Consider the following 12,201-nt stretch of genomic DNA (forward strand, 5'->3'; position numbering starts at 1 on the left):
TGGTGTGGTGTTAGGATGGGAAAGCAGAGCCGTCGTGGGTACGAGCTAGGGCAGCGGCGAATGGCGAATGATGGCGGAGGGCAGGTGGGGCCTGTGAGATGCGGATGCTTGTCTGGAAGACGCGGGCGAGGCGATGGACTATCGACAGCCCTTCACTACTGCTACCCTTTCAGCCCACCTGCAGCCGGCCAGCCTGAGGGCCGGTCCGACTCAACACCATATCAATATCACGTCGGCCTCATTTGTAAGTACATGGTGTATTTCAAAGCATCGGCCCCCATGGTAAATTCCCTCGTCCCTGCCGAAGTGCGCAATTGCTGCGCCGCCCGCTATGTACGTATGTGTGTACTTACCGTCGCAGCACGTGCCTTCCCCACGACCGGCGCACTCTGCAGTCTGCATCCACACCCGCTAGCATCGCCCACGCCCATTCGCATTTATCAGCAACGCAGAACCTTGGAAGCAGTGGCACGTCATCGCACCAAACACGGCGGCCCATATTCGACAACTGCTGCCACAACATTTGACATCAACTGGGCCACATCATTGCCCGAAGCGCCACAACTCCGCGTTGCTGAATGCTGACCCGAGTCCATGACCCCGTACCTAGTATGTACTTACCTCTCGGCCGTTTCCATCATCCCCTGACCATGACCCTCTCTCAACGCCAATCGCCAATCTGTTCTAGAACTGTACTAACACCAGCTAATGCGCGCGTTTCGCATCCTATCCGCCGCTCCCACACATCGCCCGTGCACATTCGCCTCGCCTCGCCTCACTCACAGATGCGATACCATGACCAAGACCAGACTTTGTATTACTTTGTATTATGCAAATACCCAATCGCTGGCCATGTTGACTATCTAACATGTCCTGGCTGAATCATATACCTGATATCCGTGACTAAGACCGCTAACACTTTTCCTTCACCGTCATGGGCCGCTGTTCTGGCCCAGTCCGTCCGTAACAAAACAAATTCTTAACCAGTAATCCACCCGACCAAACCCATCATGTACCACTGCTGCTGTTGAAACTCTGCAAACGGCCTTGTCGTCATGGCCCTCGAAACATATTGTCGATAAGACGAAATATCCACCCCTTCTGACACATACCGAGGCTGATTGCTTCGCAAGTGCGGACGGGCATCCGTACGTACAGGGGCCAGTGCCGGCTCACCACGTCGACTTTCAAGTGCGTGAATTCGCACCATGTACTTCTGTCTCTTCCAACTCCGTCCTCTTGAGCTGCTGGAAGCGCTGTCGCCACTTGTCTGAACGTGTCTTACGCTCGTCGGGAGACATGTTTCGGGGGTCGTCTTTCTTACTCCGTCGGAACTTGTTAGTCACCTGTTCGAGCTTTGCTTTGGCAGGCGACTGTTCTCCGCCCTTCTTTGGCGAGCTAGGTGCAGGCGACGACGTCGTTGTCATGTCTCGCTCAATGTCCATTGTCTTTGCCGGGGATGCAGCCTTCTGCTTGCCTTTGCTACTCTTGAAGCATGATGCCTCGCTCTCTTCATATTCCACACCAGGCGTCTCATTGGAGCGTTTGTCTGCTGCAGCAGAACGACGACCCTCGTCAATGCGCGTTTCGTTGATCATCTCTGACAGATCGTCCATGGCGCCATCCAATCCTGACAGGCGATGGTTAGCAAACGACCGAGCACCAGGCCCGCTGTATCCGCCCAATTCGCTTGAGCTCAGTTCCTTGGGTGTGGGGTAAAAGCGTTGAATGCTCCACGGTGTGTTCTGGGAACGATTTTGAATTTGGGTACCAAACGGTTGCTGGGATGATCCACCGTTCGAATGTCTCTCTTCACGAAATGCAATGCCTTGGTCTTTCATTCGCGGCGGGAACATGACGGGAGCATTGAGGTACTGTATCTCTGACGCTACACGGCGATTATTCTCTTGACTTTCATTCATGCTGTTGTTGTTGATGCTCATATTGACGGCCGAATCGTGAGGTAAAGACCCAGCAACGAGGCCTCGTAGCGAAGGAGTCCTGGATTCAGCACCGCGTTGGTACTCTGCTTGGCGCTTCTTCGTTTCATCCGTGAGGAAGTGCAAAAGACCTTGAATGTAGCCTTGCAATACCTCAGGGCTATCAGGAATACCAACGTGGTCATAGCCTGCCTGGTAGCCCTCCTGGTATGTACATGGGACATGCGTCACAGGTTTTCCAGGGAACGGCCAGTTCTCATCTGTGCCGCCGCGCTGATCCGAGTTCGTTCGTGGAGCTGCGCTGCTGCTTGGAGCAGAGGTTACTGTGGTACCAGCACGCTCCAGCATAGCCGAAAACTGTTGGCCCGCAGCACTATTGCCCAGGGATGAAAGTGAAGGCTGCTTCCCGAATACTTCCGGCCATGAAGTGAGCTTGGGTGCTGCCTCTTGCTTCCTTGAACGTCCCGAGTGTCCTTCGTTCCATGGGCTAGCAGGCCAGAGTTTCTCTGGGGTAGATGGAACGGCCGTGTTCTCGTTGGACGAGTGCTTGTTCTCGTTGCTCTGTGGCGCTACTCGAGTGGATGAGTGCTCATGAGTGTTTGTAGGGAAAAAGTCCATGGTATCGATGCTAGATAGACTATGTTTCTGTGACGAAGTTCGGTGTTGACGATTTCCCGTTTCTAACACTTGTTGGCCTTGCCAGTTTGAGCGCTGCTGAGATGAGGCAGTAGGCTGCATAGTTCCTTGTGTCGTATTGGATTTTGTGGCTGGCTCGTAGGTAGGGCTCTTCGGGTTCAACGCAGAAGCCTTCTTAGCTTCTTCGGGCGGTGGAGGCTTGATCTCAATGGCACGAGAGCGACGGCTGGCAGATCCTGGAGGGGACTGTGGTGTGTTTGTCGGTGGTGGAACAAACGGTGCTGGCTCCGCTGTGGGGAAGCTTGGAAAGGCACCGAAAGACTGCGGTTGGGGCTGATACATTGGCATAGCTGCATATGGATTGGCGGGACCAAATGGGTAGTTGGAAGCAGCAAAGGGCTGCTGGAATGGAGCTCCAAACGGAGGCATCGTTGCTGAACCGGTACCAATCGGGCCAGGAAATGAGTTGACATGGACAGCGGTGTTTTCAGCTTCAAGGGCCGTTATCTGCTTCCTCAGCGCATCAAGCTCCACGATGAGACATCGCTTCTTTTCAATCATGCCCACACGCCACGCCTCGCTTTGATGACTTGCTTGCAATACCTCAGTCTGTTCTACCGTACGCAGCTCTTGTTTCTTCAAAGCTTGTTGCGTCTTGAGTGTGGCGATGTCCATGCCGGCAAATGGTGTGTGAGTGTTGGAGCGTGACGGGCCAAAGCTAGGTCCTGGCATGGCGCTATGAGGAGCCAAAGCTGAAGGATCAGGCATCTGCTTGACTGTCGGGTCCATAGCGGTAGGTCCAACGGAAGGAATTTCTGCTGGTACTGCATACATGCGATCCCCGACAAATATGACCGGTTGACCGCCAATCACCTCGATGCGGGCTGTGTTGTTGCCGTTTGACTGAGCCTGTGCTGGCATTATGTTGCCTGGGGCGGCACGCAGTGCTTGTTGTGGCCTGTAAGTGCTGTCGCCGTATCTGGACGTCCCAAGCGGTGGAAGGTCGCTGGGAACTATTCGGCCACCCGCGGTTACTCGTAGACCGGGTGGACTGCCGTGCTCTTTGAGAAGCTTCTCGGCTTTCCCGCGCTTGATCGACGGTGTTGGCGAAGGTTTCTTCTGAGACCCAAAGCCAGCGAGAGATACCGTTACAGGAACACGCAAGCTTCTGTTCGACGACCTGCTTGCTAGGTTTGCTGATGCGGACGCTGATGGGCGTAGAACGTGCTCTGGAGGACAGGAGGTCAGCGTTTGTTCACATTATGGAGTTGGAGTAAGCCAATAGAACACGCGTGGATGAAGTGGGGCATGAAGCGAGAAGACCATCTGGTGTCTGCGGACGCAAATGAGATCCACACTTGATCTGAAAGAACGGTGAAAGTGAACAGTGAGTGGCGACGAAGAGTAAAAGCCAATCACTGACCTCTGATTACATCCTCATCGGGAAACTTCTCAATCGATACAGCTGATTCAGATACCGAGTCGCGAAGCGCAAGCAGTTCGTCTACCCTGTATGCAAGAGACATCGTTGATGGTCCGTTACCCTAGGCCAGTACCGCAGGCTACAAGTCGCCAACCTAATTGGGCCGTTGGTGTTAGGGCCAATGAGATGTCGAGCCGAACAGGCGAGAAGGGTTGAGATGGTGTGATGCGAATATCCTGCAAAGGTTTAGCATCGTTTTTGGATGGCGCATGTTCACTTGATCAATGAGCATATAAACGCCAGAGAGTGTAGACGCACCTCAAAGCTGATCGATGAGAGGGCAATGTGAACAACGAGCGAACGACAGCTATCCAAAAAGCCGAAGTGCAGCAATGTGAAAGAAGACGGGACGGAACAAGAAGATGGAACCAAAATGAGTGTGTTGGGAAGAAGCTCAAGTGAAGCTGCCGGGTACGTTGTTATAGCCTGCATCATGTCGTCACTCCCCAAGCACGGTCAATGAGGGTCGGTTGTTAGGGAAAGAGATGATTGAAGGACGATGGGGGAAGGTTTGATGAAGAACATCGTGAAATGTGACGCAGCTGAGATGCTGGTAAGCGTAGCTACTACCTGTGGTTGAGGAAGGAGCGGTGGACCCGGAAGCCTCGTCCGTGTCAACAGTGAGCATTGCCAAAAACAGAGACATGATGACAGGTATCATACGTAAGGATACCTGGATATTTCAAGACGGTAAATCACATGAATGTGGATATAACACCTACGGTATGCCTTGCATTGCAGGTTCTATGCTGCATTACGTATTATCCCAAATTACACCTGAACGCCATCGCTATGCTCCACGTTTGATATCATATGCTGTTTTTGCATTCCAATGTGTTCCTGAAGTCTTTCTCAATCGCAACCCTCATGCTAGTCTGAGAGGCGACCGAGACTATCTCCTACGGGTGGCACGAGTACTCGGTGGCGGCGCTGACTCAAAGGCATCATCGGATTCGATCTCGTCGTCGCTCTGCTCATACATTAGTCGCTTTTCACATGAAGAGTATGCTGTTACTTACGGGCTCTTGTACTACTTTTTTACTACGCGACGTTGTGGGCCGAGTTGGCTGGCTACGCTGAGTCGGCGTTTGAGAGAAGCTCAACTTTGATTGTGTTGTAGCAGCCTTTGTTCGCGCGGTAGTTGTCTTCTTGGCCGGCGACTTGGCCCTTGCAGGTGCTTTTGTTGTTTTCGCGGCGGCTTTCTTTGCTGGGGCCTTCTTCTGTGATGCTACAAAAAGGTCTTCGCCGCTGTCTTCTTCATCGTCATCGTCATCAACCATGATTACGTCGTTGTCTTCCTCCTCTTCATCTTCTTCTTCCTCTTCTACAACCTTCTTTTTACCCCGGCCGCCTCTAGCAGCTGGTGCAGCCTTCTTCGTAGCTGCAACTGCTTGTGAAGTTGTGCTAGCTGCTTTGCCACGGCCGCGTGGAGCAGCCTTCTTTGTTGGTATCGTAGCTAAACTCTCGTCGTCGTCCTTCTCTACTTCGTTGTCAGATCGTATGAGAGCGCCAGGTTGGTCAGCCCAGTGACCCTCAAAATCGCTGTCCCAATTATCCGGCTTAGGTTTAGTCTTAGACTTCCGGACCTTCTTGAGCTGTCCTGAGGCAAACAAGTCCTCGAGTTGTTCGCGGTACTCTGCCATCTCTTTGACAATCTCTTCCTCTTCAACTTCATTAGCCTCCATCAAATGTTTCAACTGGTTTTTGAGACTCTCTTTCACGAACGTCTCCATAGCATGTTTGTCGTCTTTGTCTACAAACTGGGAAACGGCGTCTCCGAACGAATTTTGCGGCAGGATTGTCAAGGTCTGGGCCGTGAGAAACTCTTTCACGAGCCTATCGACCTTCACTGAATCAATCGTTAGTTCAGCGAGCATCTGCTCGTCTGGTTCCTCCGTGGTAATCTTCAGCGATCGGTTCGCCGACTTCTTCTTCCGATGGAACTGTACGACGTCATTCACATTGGCTACCCTACCCATGAAGCGGTTTGAGATACGTTGAGGATTCTCGCAGTGGAACTCGCCCGGCGGAGGAGCCGTGTACTCGACTCGCAGCCGAACGAGTGGTAGCGGTACTTCAATGTCATCGCCCTCTTCTCTGTCGACTTGAAGCTCTAGCCAGTCCCGCCTTGCTTCATCGATCAGACCCTCGATGACCTTGTTTAGATGCTGAGTGATCTTAGCGCGATTGTCAGAGACACGCCAGAGCTCCTTTTGCTTAATTTCTCTTTCTTCCGCGAGAACTATTTCTTTCATGATGAATGGCCTAACGGTTTTCAAGCGAATGTTCTCGGTAGTAAACTCCTTGCCCGTGACACTTAGAATGCAGACATGCTTGGGGACAGCCTCTCCAGGCATGAGCGATGTCGCCACCGACGAGCCGGGTTGCATGACGTGGAAGCCCATTTCAGGATTGTATCGGGGATCTATCAGACACTCATGCTCGTGGCCCCAAACTACAAGATCCATGAATTCTGGTAGAAAGTTCTCGGGAAGGTAGCTGGTTGGTGTATGGGCATGATGATTCTGGTGGACGCTCATGAGATTGAACCACTCGTCCTTTTGTGTACCTGGCTGGAAGAACTTGACGTTACCGTCCCTCCAAGTGTGGAACAGGCGCTCGTCGCGAACGTTGCTCAGACCATAGAGAGCCAGCTTAGTACCGCCCTTTTGGAGAAGTACTGGCTTGACTGCGATTTTATCGACTTCCGGGGTGCGCCCAAAGTAGTTGACAAATCCAGACGCCTGCAGCAAATCAAGCGGAGAGAATGAGCCCTCGCCTGACGGGTCGTCATGATTTCCGTGGATGGCAAAGACTGGTATTGCAATATTGATGTCTTCATCCTCGTAATTGACATGATCAAACATGCCGCCAAAGTTCTCGCTCGCATCGCTCAGCATCTCCAACTCGCATGGCTTCTCTCCAAGACAGTTCATACGCAAGGAACGCATGACCTGGTACATGGATTTTCTCGAAGGCTTGTTCTCATGGAAAAGATCCCCGGCGTGCAGCACCATGTCGACATCATGCTCCTTGGCTAGACACATGACCTCATGAAAGGTTTTCCAGCTGTCGTCTTTCCGCTCTGCATCGCGTTCATTGTATCCGACATGACTGTCTGTGGCGACGAGGATACGAATTGTGTCGGCATCTACATGGCGAGTTAGCGCATGCATTCCGTCTTGTCTTGACTCTTTGGTATACCTCTCTGCTGACCGCGTGCTCGTGGTGGCATGCTGTGCGGTGAAGTGTCGTCGCTACTAGTGGGGGTAGACTGTCGACTCAATTGACTTCTGCAGACTTCAATCACTCGACTTGAAGGAAGGCTTACACGACAGAGCTCACAATTCGCGACGCGTTTCCGCCTGGGCCAAGCCATCAACCGTAGCCATTAGCCGTTAGCGCTGCCCCGCGCTCTCACGTGATTCTCGTGAAAGCCATCGGAACCTGTCGAAAAGGTTCGCCGACCGCATCTTTCACGCCTCACGCAGCAATGTTTCCTACGCGAGCCCTCTGCGCTCGGTCAGTCTGGAAAGGTAACCCATGGTTCATTGATATGAGGTGAAAGTAAAGGACAGGCTGACTTGTACTTAGGCCCCAACATCGTCGCGTAAGCCGCAGCTTTGAAGCCCTAGCAGAATCGCTCTAATATCTCCAAGCCTACCGATAGTACAGAAGAAGGCAGGCGAACGTGTACCACCAATCAAGACACAAGCCCGCTCAGCGACGATATTACCCAACTTTGTCGGCCTGAAGTTCCAGATACACAATGGCAAGAGCTACTCGGACCTTACCATAACAGAGGATATGGTCGGGCACAAGCTCGGAGAATTTGCGCCGTATGTAGTTGAAGATAAAAGGCCATTGGGCGCAACTGCACGCAAGGCTTGGCTAACAAATATTCCATAGAACACGGAAGCAGTTCACATACAAGCAAACGAAAAACAAATGAGGAGGGTCTGCACGCGCATGGAACGGGAGTTTGGGTATCGATTTGGGTTATCTAGAAGCCACTCTGTACTGCTATTGTACAAATATGATGAGCCCTGTAGTGGGTAAATATCCTGATATCCTGATAGAGAGAGAGAAAGCCCTTGCGCCTAAGATGCCGACCAAACGCCTGAAATGCATGTCGTGTTTCGAAACTACCGCGTGCAGTCATTGTCCAACTCTCACATGTTCGTGAGAGACATGCAAGAAGTGCTAACGGTAGAACTCGCCACGCTTGATGTTGACGCCGTACTCGCCCACGGCCATACCCAAATCTTCCATGGTGAGCACAGTACGGCCTTGGCTGCCGCCCTGCCCTCCTCCACCATACCCTGGCCGCTGAATGCCGAGATTGTAGTCCTTGGTCTTGGACCCGCTGTCTTTGCCCCCTTGTGCTCCACCAGGCGCAGCTGTCCCGGGCGGTCCTCCAGCACCACCCATAGGGTTGTTGCTCGTAGTGTTGGACGAGCGAATGCGGGAGAACTGGTAAGCGTCGGCCGCAATGTCGGCGATGAACTTCTGCGTAGCGAGGGCAAGGAGGCGCGCAAGATGCTGAGATGTCTGGGGCGGTGGCGGTAGGCCGGCGCGTGTTAAGTAGTAGTTTGTCACCGCATCGGGTATCTAGTGGCGTGGTTAATACACAGCTCTCTAGGTCAGGGGGGCGGGTAGTCGCATACGATGGGTGCATATTCGTCCATCTTACCCAGGAACTCGCGCAATGTGGCGTCCTTCTTGGCCGGTATCCGAGCTTCAAATGCGGTGGCCGAGTCTGGCACTCCGTTGACTGTTGCCGGCTCTGTCTCGTTTGCGCCGTCAAGGTTCATGGCGTCGGTTTCCATTTGACTCGCGTCGTGCTTGATCTCGTCATCAACCGTCGGGTCCAGTTCGTCGTTCATCTCCATGTGAGTGTCGGGTGGCTGCGAGTTATTTTCCGACATATTGACGATGCGTTGATGTCGGTTGCGATAGGGCGTACTGTATGACGTGGGCGAGAGAGAGAGTTGGGTTGCGCCGATGCGGAGACAATGCGGGAGTGAGTGAACGGCAAGCCAAGCAACCACATGCGGCAAGCGCGATTGAACCGGTGGAGCAATGCAGCGCGCATCTACCACTATTTCTCCCCCACACTTCCAAGCTTGCTCTCTAATTGTTTCTGCATTGTATGCATTCAACTTTAGTTGATTGACTAACCTTACTTACAAGGCTCTGGCACAAATGCGGGCAGCACCTGACCCAGGCATATGGCCATGTAAGAGGACACTTGTGGGCCTTCAGCCTAATGCATATTGCGATACATCTTCCAGCTGCCCCTCGAGGAAGTCATCTTGCACAGCTGCACCTGCCAATACGAGAATGACCTAGTTGCTACTTCCTGATTGCTCCAGTCCTGAAGCGACAACTAAACTACTACGAAGCACACTTCAATTCGCCCCTCAGCACCAAACCACCTCACACGTAGCGTATCAATATTTTGTCTACACTCATTTCTGAACTATCGTTATAGACTGGCAAGCATATACATAGCCTCCTGCGCTCGTCATCACTTGACAAAATATGTCGTGGCCGTACTTACGGACCTTCCTGTTGAGCTCCTGGTGTGTATTTTCCACCATCTTGAGAGCATCGATGATGTGCACTACCTTGGACGAGTTTGCAAGAAGACGCACGGTATTATCAGCCACGGGAGATTTTATTACGAAATAATACGAACAGTCATTCACTATGCTCCTAAGCATCGGTACGACTACCAGCTGTGCAACGTCTTGCGTCTCCACCGCAACGTTGTCAATGACCTGGAGCGGCGTTCTGGAAGAAGCCTTGGTGTGGTCCCTTCATACGACTTTACCTCATCTTGGCAGCAATCTCTAAAGTCGGTCACCGATTCGTGCCCAAATCCTGCCGCCTGGTCACATGATGCAATCTGTGATGTCTTGGCTCGATATCAGGGCATACGCATCCTTGAAGATGTTTGGTTAGAGAGAGAGCTCAGCGAGGCCGACTTTGTTCGCGCAAAGGTCAGCCGTAGACGACCTTAGCCACTGGTGACATTGCCACGTTCTAGCGTGATATGGAGACAGCCAGCATCATCTCTCTTCCCGTTAGGCATCAGCTTGTGCGACGAGACTCATCAACTGTCTTTGCAGATTATCTCGCAGCACCATCTCAATGTTATATATCGCTCTTCGATCCTTGCAGAGAGGCAGAGAGCGGTGCTGCGGCCAATCGGTCTACCTGCGTTGGGCAGAGGACTATTCAGGGTCGTCGCAGACTATAAGAGAATGCATTTCTCTGACCGAGCGATGGTGGCTTTCGAAATGCACGAGCCTCGGCGAGAAGATTTAATGCTCATCAGAGAAGCTCTGGCCATGGGGTGGAAGCATGTACAGTGGAGTATTTGGTGGTGGGCGAATAGCGAAGACAAAGCGAGGATAAGGATGGAGAGGTGGACGTTGGCCGCGCGCTACAAGTGAAGACCTAGTCGACTGCTATAAATATGTTTGGTTGTTGATAATCAGCTGCTCCCGGTTCGCGTATTTGAGCATGCTCGATCAATCTGTGATATTGCTGGCCCTGGCCTCTTGGGCGTCATGACGCTGTAATCATACATACAGTATAATACTCTAACAAGACAAGGGCCATTCTCCAGGCATTCCGCAGGCATGGACGGGGACAAAGCCGGAGAGCGACGGCGGGCGCCAAAAGGAAGGCTGTGTGAATGCAGGCCAGCTTCGTTCGGAACAAGAAAAGTGGTTGTGGCGGTGGATGTGTCCGTGTTTGTGCCATCATATGAGGCACCGAGTTTGGTGCAGCTGCAAATAGCTTAGAAGTCAAATCGACGGGATGGCCGTCGGCAACTTATCTGTGCCGGCGCACTGACTTGCAAGTCGTGGGAGATGACTGTGCTATAAGTATATTGCAAACCAACAGCACCTTGGGCGCGCCCTCGGCGGGATTCGGAAGGCCAATGGTCGTGTCCCGTTTTCCCGTGGGCACAAGGACGGACCCGTACCTGGCTCGCAGCTCGCTCGTGCGGGCCATGGCAAAAGGACGTGGACTGCACATGCCGGCACGGCCGTGACGGAAGAGGCCCGAATGGCAACTCACACGCTCACACTTTCACACGCTCCGTGCAGGCAGCCATAGAAAGGCTTCTACTACATGTTTTATTTCTAGTAGGGCAGCATGGCAGTGGCAGCAGTAGGGCAGTAGCAGTAGGGCAGAATGAGGGGTCGAGAACGGTGCGCGAGACGTCATTGGCGTGTTTTCTCCAAGCGCGTCTCAGTCAAACTGCGATGCTGCAAATGCAAAAGCACACATGCACATGCACACAATCAGCGCAGCGGGCAGGCTTCACTGCTTCACAGACACTGCGCTGGCTTGCAGTACAAACTGCGCGTCGCCCGCTAGCACCTCCACGTCCCCTCTCCACGGGCCGTGGGCAAAAGTGTGGTGAATGCGCCGAGTAGCGTGGGCTGTCGGGGTCTTTTAGTAGAGCACCACCTTAACGAAAGAAAAATTCGCGCTTGATAGTGACCCTCTTTCTTCCACTTCCACCTGCGCTTGCTCCTCCCGCACACACGACAAGTCAATTTTGCCCACCGGCGCCTGGTCTGCCTCGTCAACTTCGCATACGACCATCAGACGCCGCCTCAGCCCGCTGCCTCGTCGTTACCTGCCCGCCAAACCCGCTTTGTAACGACGACCTTGGTGTGCCTGGCGCCCGTATTCTGCCTACCCGACCGACACCCTCACTTAAACCCAAGCCACCCCACGACGTTCTGCCACCGTCGCAAGTGTCTGCTTGACCAAAGTCACTCAAAGGACGACCCTACCGTCTACTCAGACTCTCTCAAGAGGTTAGTTTTGCACACCTGACCGCTCACGCCCACGCCCGCTTGCTCAAGACTCTTTGCCTACTTCCCCGCCCGTCTGCGTTTGGCCGTCTGCGCAACACACCTGCCTGCTGTCTGCTTATGAGCTGGTGCCAGTAGGACCCTGTGTGTCCTTTGCGTGCCTTCCCGCTTAGCCCTCCGCAACCCACGCACTCATTTCGGCCAGTGGTGCCCTTTAAAATCCCACTACGCCCACCCACGTCACTATTTCAGACCACAACGCCTCGATTCTTACTCACCCACCTTTTGCCTCCTGCAT

General features: G+C 53.0%; 4 protein-coding genes across 4 annotated transcripts; 1 reads left to right on the top strand and 3 right to left on the bottom strand.

Annotated features, from left to right (window-relative positions):
* Positions 1–1,187: 1,187 nt before the first annotated feature.
* On the bottom strand, positions 1,188–4,102 carry PtrM4_009090 (Atrophin-1 multi-domain protein; the record flags this gene model as incomplete). The annotated part of the gene is made up of 2 exons (XM_001930882.2): positions 1,188–3,805; positions 4,000–4,102. The coding sequence occupies 2 exons, from the start codon at positions 4,100–4,102 to the stop codon at positions 1,188–1,190; spliced, it is 2,721 nt and encodes a 906-aa protein (XP_001930917.2).
* An 827-nt stretch (positions 4,103–4,929) lies between these two features.
* On the bottom strand, positions 4,930–7,294 carry PtrM4_009100 (SbcD, DNA repair exonuclease; the record flags this gene model as incomplete). The annotated part of the gene is made up of 5 exons (XM_066102917.1): positions 4,930–4,934; positions 4,963–5,029; positions 5,079–5,287; positions 5,402–7,210; positions 7,264–7,294. 5 exons carry the CDS (start codon positions 7,292–7,294, stop codon positions 4,930–4,932), a joined length of 2,121 nt encoding a protein of 706 aa, XP_065965119.1.
* Positions 7,295–7,552: 258 nt separating this feature from the next.
* On the top strand, positions 7,553–8,011 carry PtrM4_009110 (mitochondrial 37S ribosomal protein uS19m; the record flags this gene model as incomplete). The annotated part of the gene is made up of 4 exons (XM_001930884.2): positions 7,553–7,595; positions 7,654–7,669; positions 7,719–7,898; positions 7,969–8,011. The coding sequence occupies 4 exons, from the start codon at positions 7,553–7,555 to the stop codon at positions 8,009–8,011; spliced, it is 282 nt and encodes a 93-aa protein (XP_001930919.1).
* Positions 8,012–8,262: 251 nt separating this feature from the next.
* PtrM4_009120 (Transcription initiation factor TFIID, subunit TAF10 (also component histone acetyltransferase SAGA)) lies at positions 8,263–8,987 on the bottom strand (the record flags this gene model as incomplete). Its single annotated transcript, XM_001930885.1, has 2 exons — positions 8,263–8,670; positions 8,727–8,987. 2 exons carry the CDS (start codon positions 8,985–8,987, stop codon positions 8,263–8,265), a joined length of 669 nt encoding a protein of 222 aa, XP_001930920.1.
* Positions 8,988–12,201: the final 3,214 nt, after the last annotated feature.

This window comes from Pyrenophora tritici-repentis, chromosome 1 (assembly GCF_003171515.1).
Source record: "Pyrenophora tritici-repentis strain M4 chromosome 1, whole genome shotgun sequence".
In the NCBI taxonomy this organism is placed as follows: domain Eukaryota; kingdom Fungi; phylum Ascomycota; class Dothideomycetes; order Pleosporales; family Pleosporaceae; genus Pyrenophora; species Pyrenophora tritici-repentis.